Here is a 10,012-nt window from a genome sequence, read left to right as displayed (position 1 = left end):
CATCACACTTTAGTTTTGACATGAATGGCGTACCTTGGTCTGTGAGTACTTCTTTGGGGAGGCTGAAAGGGTACGCTTATGATAGGCAGTGGAATTAGCAGAGCGGGGGCGGGTTTAGCAGGTGCTGTACACTGACCGGTGGGACAGTCCTGACAGAAGTCGCGTAACTCCACATTGAGCCCCGGCCAGTGAAATCTGTCCTTTATTTTCTCAATAGTGTTTTGCACCTCCCAAGGTGACCTCCAAAGGGTGTGGAATGTTCCAGATGCATCACAGTGTGGATTTTAGCCTGTGGGACGACCTGAGATCACATTCAGATTCACGTTGTTTGGTATGATTATACATATAAGTTATTTTCCACAAAGAGATATAAGGCTGGCCGGGGCTGCGGGGCGTCACGACACACTCTTACAAGTGAAGCGCACTCTTACAAAGATTCTAAATATCTACAGGGAAACCTTGGATTACGAACATAATTCGTTCCAGAAGCGTGTTAGTATTTCAAAACACTCGTAAATCAAAGTGATTTTCCCCATAAGAAATAATGAAAACTAATTCGGTCCACAGCCCAAAAAAATTAATAGATAAAAATAAATAATAAAAAATATGAAGTAAAAATAAAACAAATTAACCTGCGCTTTACCTTTACAAAGAATCGCGAGAGAGCAGTGTGTGTGTATGTGTGTGTGTGTGTTTGTGTGTGTGTGTGTGTGTGTAGTGGGCTGTGGATTTGCACGTGGCATTACAGTTAAAGCCTCGCACTCCATTATTGGAAATTATTGACTTTGGAAAAGTGAAAATGTAAAATTGCGTCAGAGACAGAAGCGTTGTTACATGGAATTTGTCAGAGTGGAAGTTCTTTAGTCTTTAATAGTCTGGTCTGAGCTTTAGGCAGAGATCACTCATATAAGTAAGGCACTGCACATAGCAGTCTTACTGGACTGAAGTTTTCAACAATAATTTTCTCTGCACATCTAATGGCAACTAAATGAGCTGCTTATTCAGAGTTCAGGAGGAAACACCACCAGAAACGGAACTAATTAATGCTGTAATAATAACTCTAATAATAATTATTAATGCTGTAACTTCCATAAATTTTTCCTGATACAGATAGAAATGTGAATGAACGTGGTGATGCTCAGCATTTTCATTCGATATGAAGTGTCTTATTCACCAGTTGATCACAGATGTGTGTTACTGCACCGAGTATTTAATTGTTTAATTATAAATTATTTATTATTAACTATGTTGTTAATTTAAAATAAATATTTAACTTTTGGCTAAACTTCTTTGAACTAAAAGCAAAGAATGAAGCTATTCTGTCTGTAAATCATAAGTTTTTCTCATTATATTTTATCTAACATTACATTTCTCTCTGTTGTTTCACACGACATCTTCAGCACGGGTAAGTAAATAACTCGACTTCACACTAATGATAAACACTGATATTTTATAAACTTATCACTTGTATTAGATTTTAATTCAGGAATCAAATATAAACATAAACTATTTTCAGATGATGTTTATGTGAAGGACTCTGATCAGTAAGTGAGATTCCACTTCCATCAGTCAGCTTCTTTCCCACAATGCACCTGTGTGTAACCCCACTGCACTGCAATAATGTAGACAGAGACGTTTACCATGTCGAGTAAAAGACACAACAAACATGTAACATATAACACACACCACTGCCAGACTTCATCAGAATCTCATACAGAATCAAATAAGAATAAAAATATAACATTTCCCAGGATTCCTCTGGATGGAACAGTTGTCTATTCTGCAAGTGTCCAAGTAACATATCAGTATTTTTTTATTATTTTCATAAGCTGTGACTCATAATTGTGTTCTTACTGAAACACAGAGTGACATGACATTTCCTGACACTTCACAATAAACATAAATCAGAGCTTTAACAGTGTTCAGTGCTTGTAGACAGAATAATTGCCATCACTCGCTCTGCATAACAATCACACCATTTTGTGAAAAAGCATTGAAGAGTTGACTCGGCCTAGCGTTTAGTCTCTTTAAGCTAACAGTAGTTAGTCATGTTAATGCACACAGCATAAAGACAACCTGACTGAACTGAGAACAGAAGTCCTTCACTTCATTTATAAAACTTTTATAATAGGAGAGAGGGATTTAGGAGTGAAAGAGAGAAAAACAGAACGAGATCACACATCTTCCCAAGTCTACTGCGACATATCATATGCTGTCGTAACCAATATATAGACGAGGCAGTAGCAAAGCACATCATTCTGTTATCTGTTCAGTGTTTTACATTGATAAATGTCTGTGTTTTTAATCAAAGTGGGAATCTGATATTCTGTATATTCCTTTATGTACTACAATAGCACATAGATATATTACAGAATATTTAACTATAGATTTAAAATACACAGGGGGAAATGCACATATACTGACATACTGTATATTGGTAAATACATGCAGATATCAGAAAATAGTATTTTCCAATAAATCACAAGATATTTCTGTTCCTTAAGGGGAACTAGCGGTATATTAGCACAATGCTACATTATACAGATTTACTGTGTGTGATGACTGATTGTTGTCTAGTTTTCCTCTTTTTTATTAAGACACACATCAGCTGTGTTTTAACCAGAGTAACAGTTACTTTCACATTTTCACATTAAACAATTCACATTTATAATCATGCATTAAATCTTCACTCTGTTATTCACTTCCACAGGGCCTGTTCAGTGAGTATAAAGTCTTTTCTCTGATAGTGATGTGTTGATGCTGCATGAATAATATATTTATTGTGATGATGAAATAGATTGGACTGTGCTGTGTGTTCAGAGTGCAATAGCACATAGATATATGAGCATCATGAGCATAGTGTAGTGAACACAACAGACTGTGATCGCTGGCAGAACATTCATCATGCTGTTGTCTAGTTTGTCATTAGTGTTCTACACACACACACACACACACAGACACACACACACACACACACAAATCACACACTGATACTGAGAGATAAAAAGCTGAAGGTTTTAACTGGATTGTAATTTCATAGTAATAACTCCTTTTTAAAGTTACTGAGACTGACTACTATTACAAAAAGTCACACACACTAATATTTCATTTGATCACGATCTTCCCTTGTGGTGTGTAATGTGGTGGATAATTCCTGTGTATAAATGCTTCCTCATGCTCACAGAGCCCAGCGTATGTCCAGGACATCTGGGAAGAATAATGATGTATTGATGTAATAACCTGGTCATTCAGTACATTTAATTAGATTATTTTTGTTCTGATTAGCCTCATTAACAAGTGGTTTTCTGATAGTCACACAGCTGTTTAGTCCCAATCCTGTGAGATCTGTGATTTCTGATGCCATTTTAGTGAGGATGATTTTTTTTTCCAAGTGTTTGATATCTGATCACGTTCATTTATGATTTTTTTCAGATCATAGTTTTTCATGATGTTTACTGTTTTTTCTTTTTTGTCCAGGTAGTGTACTGTATATAACTTTAGTGAGAGAAGTGAGTTAGAGAGTCCACGCTAGATAATAGTGCATGAAAGAGATTATAACAGAATGTGAGTGAGTGATTCAGTAAATTTGTTTCTTACAGAGTTAATATGATAAAGCTAAAGCCATTTCTTTTACAAAATCAGCAGAGAAACAGAAGACAGACAAACTAATGCAGGACAAAACGTATTTACTGAGAACAGACACAGAATGTTTATATCTAATACTGTTCCATATAATACAGAGACATTTACAAAAATTACCAAAAGCATTTTTAGGAATCTAATCAAACTTTCTTTGTATTTTTGTCAGGTCCTCATGCAAAAGACTTTTGGGTTTTTCAGGTGAGTAAACTGTACTAAACTATTAATGTTCATAAATCTCTTACTGATACTAGCAGCTTAAAAACATCTTAAATTGTTATAATAAGTCTATTACCCAGTGATGGGTTACTATGGTTACAGCTCACAGTGATGGTCAGAAAAACTATCACACGACTGACACATTGAATAGAAACATGGACATTGAGCTGTTTGTTAATGACATTTAACAGGCAGGATGCAAGTACAGATTAACATGTTAAATAAAAAAGTTTTTCCTTTATACATTAAACACATGTGAACTACGACTGTGGCTCAGCTACAAACTAAAGGCTAATGCTAATGATCATGCTAATGCTAAAGCTAATACAAGCAAACAAAACAAAATACATTAGGATTCTAAACAGAAGACTTTGAAACACGACTTTAAATAGACAAACTAATTAAACTAAACAAGGTGCAGGTGATCACAATTAACATCATGTGACTGACATGTAAGGAGCAATGCATACTGGGAACTGAAGTCTGGAACAAACATGAACATGAAAGTCCTACAGAACACACACAACAGGAACACACAGGGAAAACATGACAGTTAACAATTTACTGTGATTAATGATGTCATATTATTGCTATGATTGTAAACAATTTGTTTAAACATAAACAAAATAAATCATGAAGCAAGAAAAACAAGCTCAATAAATTATTACCTTCACACACGTCTTAAATTCCATTTATAGAGACATAAAAAGGTTTAATACATATTTAATTTAACATGAGGATCTGTGTAGAGACCCAACACCAGGAACAACATTAATTTACTTACAACCATTTTATTAAAATCTGTAGGGCAAATTTAATGTCACTTCAGAGAACAAATCCATGACAAACTCTCAGTGTCTGAATTGTGTTGTGTGTTTTAATCATGGCTGACTGATGGTCATGAAAGTATAACAAACATTAAAAATAAAATATTTATTGTCACAATTACAATAAAACACAATCAGGGTTGTATACGTATATCATTCAGGTTAGTGTATAATGTTAGTAATATCACCTGTCTCTCTCTCTCTCACACACACACACACACACACACACACACACACACACACACACACCATGTGTATTTAACACTTTATTTACATACAGTATGGAGTCAGGTATAAAACCTTCACACTGATTTATTCTCTTTGACAGAGTGACACAAAATGGACAGACGATGAGAGAATAGAAATGGAGAACTCTGCTTTACGTTTTGGTGAGTGTGGAAGGAGTTACAAAAGTAAACACACCTGTGTTCATGTGTACAGCCTGAAGTTGATTAATGATCCACTAAATATTCTGTCTGAGAATCACAACATAAATCAGAAGGTATTATTTACACCATGTGTTAAAACTTTAAGACTTAAATGTAAAAGGAGAATGACTGTGAGTGCTACTGGAAGAAAATACATCAGTCATGTAACGTAAAGCCCTATAGATACAGAAGGGATACAATTCTAAATTTATTATTTTGATTAGTATTATTTATATCATGTTGTTGTTTAGATTTTTTGACTAAAAGTTAAAATATCATAAAATATGAGAAACATATTATATTGACCCTTATACTGAAAAGTGCATTCTTTTCTTTAAACATTATCCTACTTATTATTATTATTATTATTATTATTATTATTATTATTATTATTATTTTCAGAATATAACATAGATGACAAACAAATCTTTACTGAATATAAAAAGAAGATCAAAAAACTGGAAGAAATTGAAAAGGAGCTAAAAAACACTAAGCTGGAACTGGACAGCACGTCTAAATCACTGCAGCATAAAGACCAACAGCTGGAGGATTATAAAAGACAAATAGAGAATAAAGATACAGAACTAAGAAACAGAGAGAAAATCATTGAGGAGAAAGACGCACAACTCAAAGATACAAATACAACACTAGTGAAGACGAGTAAAGAGCTAGAGGAGAGAGACAGAGCTCTACATGAGAGAGATCAACAACTGAAACTGAAAGACACACAGATACAGGAGACACAAATACAAGTGGAGGAAAAGGACAACAGACTAGAGGAGAATCAGACACAGCTGAAAGACAAAGAGAGACAACTGGAGAGTGTAATGAATGAACTGGAAACCAGTAAAAACAAACTAAATGAACAAGACAAACAGCTTCAGGAGAAAGACAGACTTCTAGAGGAGAAAACAAAGCAGCTGCAGGAACAGACAGATCCAGAATCATCAGCCCTCATCAGGAGAAGAAACAGCAAGGAAGAGTTACCTCCAAATAGTGAGTAATTTGTTACTTGTATTAATTAAAATAAGTTTTTTTATGAGTACAACTAGTAAATCTACACCTAATAAATCATATGTAAGGACATGAAATATACTGTAATGATACTTAATGATGCAACTCTTCAGCTACTGTAAGGAAGTGTAATTTAAACAGTGAAAGTGATTAATTATAGAAGAATGTCTCTCTCATTCTGACTGGTTCTGATGTTTCCTAGTGAGTGGAGAGACTCAGGACTCAGCAATAACACAAATGTTTAATTCTAGTCTTACAGTCCACTGCCAGAGAACAATTTAATCACCACAATGCAGTAAGTAAGTGATTCTGTATTAAATTATTTATTCTTAATTTTTAGTGGGTGCAGAATCGTCTAGTCCATATTTCCCAGTGCCGGTTCGTGTAGCAGAACTGAGGCTGGTGCTGCTGGGGAGGACGGGGTCTGGGAAGAGTGCAGCAGGAAACATTATCCTGAGCAGAGAGGAGAGGAACCAGGCTGCTACATCTACAGCTACATCTACATCCACCCAGCAGAGTGAGAGCACACAGGGGGAGGTGGCTGGAAGGAAGGTGACTGTGGTGGACACTCCTGACTGGTTCTCTCCTGGACTTTCTCTGGAGAAACTGAGACATGACGTGGGACTCTGTGTCCATTTGTCTGCTCCAGGACCCCACGCCTTCCTCCTGGTCATACCTGTAAAGCAGCCTACAGGGGAGGAGAGAGGGATGCTGGAGAAAATGGAGGATATTTTTGGAGAGAGATGTTGGAGAAACACCATGATCATATTCAGTGTCACTGATGAACTTCAGAAGAGGAACATTGAGGAGTTTATTCAATCAGGAGACCAGGAGGTCCAGAGACTGGTGGAGAAATGTGGGAACAGGTTTCACTGTCTCAACATTAAGCAGAGTGGCGATGGTTCTCAGGTCTCAGAGCTGCTGGAGAAGATAGAGAAAATGATGGAAGGAAGCAAAGAGAAATTCTACAGCAGTGAGATCTACCTGGAGACAGAAGCTCAGATTAGAGCGTTGGAGACTAAGATCCTGAGGGAAAGAGAAGAGAAAAGGATGAGAGAGGAGATTGAAGTGAAGGAAAAAATAGATAAGGAGGTGCAGGACTCTCTGAGAAAAATGGAAGGAATAATCCTGGAGCATGAAGGAGACATCAGACAACTAAATGACCGAACAACTGAACTGGAGAGAAAGATGAAAGAAGAGAGAGATGAAGAAAAAAAGAGAGAACTTGAGAGGGAGTTAAAACGAGAGGTAGAGCGAAGGACAGAAATGGAAGAAAAGGTGAAAAAACTAAAAGAAAAGAGAGAGAGGGAGAGGAGAGAGATGGAGGAGAGACACCAACAGGAGATGGATGAGATCAGGGAGGTGTATGAGGGAGAGGTCAGGATGGACCTCATGAAGATCATCATGCCTGAACTTCAAAAAAACATTTTGGCCTCTAAAACAAAGATGCAGGAAGAGTTCAGCAGACAGATGGAGGAGAAGAACAGAGAGCTGGAGACTCTTAAACAGAAACTTTCAGACCTCACAGAGACTCACAGTCTGTGTAAAGAGGTTTATGGGAAAGCTGTGAGCAGCTCAGAGTCAGAGAGAGCAGCTGTAACAGGAGAAGTGTCGAAGGGAATCTTTCAGACATTGACTGACTATTTTGTCACTGGATAACAGAGTTTGTAAAGCCACAGACACTCAAACAGTCTGAAATAAAGACAGGACTGAACTGGGACAAAAAAAATAATCATCCCTGGCCTTTTTGCTCCAGGCAGCTCAACACTACAATGGAAGTATTGGTCTAGACAGACACCACCCATGTACAGTACATGTCAGAAAATTTGGATAATAAGAAGGAATCTAATAAGAAGATCCCTGTGCCCTGAGAACAGACCCCTCACTGTGCTTTCTGATGTCTTATGTGGTAACACCTTCTATATCCTGTACCCAGACGAATATACATCCACATGGCTCTTGTCTGCTAGAACCCTTTTGTTTAATCAGGAGAATGTAAATGTATTTCCTCTCTCTCATAAGAAATAATATTATGCCTCAATGTGTTCGATGCCTTATATACAATAGAATTTTGACAAAATAATATTTGAATAAAGAAGCACATTATATCTATTTATATTTACAGTTCATGTTGTCGTACATCCTCAAAACACTAGTTGCTTCTATAATTAGTATTATAACATCTAGGAGCACAATCACCAGACTGTTAGGTCATGGGCGGTTATACAACCATTTCACTGCATATCATACTGTGTATGACTTTATAAATGTACGTAATAAATAAAATTTGTACTAAATTTGAATTCAAACGAAGAATAAAGTGTCAGAGAACCTACTGATTCTTACTGTAAGTGCAGATGAGTTGATGGTTTTACAGATGTTTTCTGTCCATTATTTGTTTGTTTGTTTTCCTGTTTTGTGTTGGAATGTTTTCATTAAAAACTTAAAAAACATATTGTGGTAAGATGCTCTGAGCAAATCCATATTTTACATAATTTGAAAGTATTTTGCATTCCTAATCAACACTGTCACGTTGTAGCCATATATGACTTTCATGTGCTGTGATCTCAATAAAATAGATATTTTGTTTATATTTTGTACAATTTTTTTATAAAATCATCCTTCGTTTTTGCATGATCGTTGTTTTCAAAACTGTTTTTATCTCTTATAATTAAGTGGTGCTTTTATTGTCCAAATCTAGCTTCTGTTCATTTAAGATTCTTAATTCATGTCACAAATGTGTTTTAGCAGTTTGTGGAAAAATGCCTTTCCTCAGTATGCGCACTATCAGTAGTGTTACATCCAAGTACAGATTAATCATGTAACAATCAAACACAATAATGTATCTGATAAGGGAACTCACAGGCCACATGGCAAGAATGAGCCTGAAACCAGAGACAAAGCACAAAAGACACATTACAAGGTGCTGAGTTCATAAATAGAGGGAAAAAACAACAAAACCTCAGCCTACTTGATTTCTGTTTCCTTTTTATGAATAAAATTATTGAGAGATAGATTTGTATAATCACATAATGATTAAAAAATAAAGGCATTTGAAATATATGTTTTTTTAAGCATTAAAAAATATATATTTACTTTCATATTGCTCCATGAGGCCCCCTGCTGGTGAGGTCTTAGATTGCAACATATGGACCCTGTGTGTCTAAGCCTTTTTTTTTTTTTTAATAATACAGGTATTTTAACATCAGAGGTTAAATAATAATACAAAAAATGTATATATATATAACATGTAAAATAGAAGACAGTAATCAAAAAGCACAAAATAGAAGGAAAGAGAAGAGAAAAAAATAAATAAAAATTAATTAAAATAAAGCAGAGGGTACTTCACAGGATAAATTATAGATTGAGTATATTTATAAGCTTGTAGTCTGTACAAATTGAATAGGTCTTAATTGCTTTTTTATTATGAGACGTTGAAATAGTTTTTAAATATTGCTTAATTTCTTGTAGAAACACAACAAAGATGTACAATCAGAGAATTTGCATTTATGTATGTAAAACCTACAAAGATAGAAAATTAGATTTATAACAAAACAAACCTTTGTATCTCCTTCAAAAAAAAAACAAAGAGAACCATCTTGAGGTTTAACTTAAAACCTTTTAAAATGATGTTTGAGATAAACAAGCCAACATGTTTCCATGGTTGCTGAGTGTACTTGCATATCCAGAATAAGTGAAGAATAGTTTCAGTTTTATTGTTACAGAAAACACAGTCAGAGTCAAAATGTGTAGCAAACTTCTTTTTAAAGAAATGTTTGGTGGGATATATATAATTAAGTATTTTAAAAGATATTTCTTTTACTTTATTTGTGACAAAAAGAGTATGTTGCATGGACCAAATAAGATTCCAATTTAAATGGTCAA

At 35.3% G+C, this 10,012-nt stretch overlaps 1 protein-coding gene across 1 annotated transcript; it reads left to right on the top strand.

Moving 5' to 3' along the window:
• Nucleotides 1-2,470: 2,470 nt before the first annotated feature.
• LOC128512039 (uncharacterized) lies at nt 2,471-8,718 on the top strand. Its single transcript, XM_053485160.1, has 5 exons — nt 2,471-2,720; nt 3,809-3,840; nt 5,014-5,074; nt 5,516-6,109; nt 6,468-8,718. The coding sequence occupies exons 3-5, from the start codon at nt 5,050-5,052 to the stop codon at nt 7,784-7,786; spliced, it is 1,938 nt and encodes a 645-aa protein (XP_053341135.1). The 5' UTR covers nt 2,471-2,720; nt 3,809-3,840; nt 5,014-5,049; the 3' UTR covers nt 7,787-8,718.
• The last annotated feature ends 1,294 nt before the right edge of the window (nt 8,719-10,012 follow it).

Source organism: Clarias gariepinus, chromosome 24 (assembly GCF_024256425.1).
Source record: "Clarias gariepinus isolate MV-2021 ecotype Netherlands chromosome 24, CGAR_prim_01v2, whole genome shotgun sequence".
Lineage (NCBI taxonomy): Eukaryota > Metazoa > Chordata > Actinopteri > Siluriformes > Clariidae > Clarias > Clarias gariepinus.
This window is presented reverse-complemented; position numbering and strand designations above follow the sequence as displayed.

Bases quoted from the DNA above. Each gene is read 5' to 3' on its own strand.
- LOC128512039 (XM_053485160.1), top strand. From the start codon at position 5,050: ATGGAGAACTCTGCTTTACGTTTTG. The intron at 5,075-5,515 runs GTGAGTGTGGAA...TATTATTTTCAG, and splicing joins GAACTCTGCTTTACGTTTTG to AATATAACATAGATGACAAA. The intron at 6,110-6,467 runs GTGAGTAATTTG...CTTAATTTTTAG, and splicing joins GGAAGAGTTACCTCCAAATA to TGGGTGCAGAATCGTCTAGT.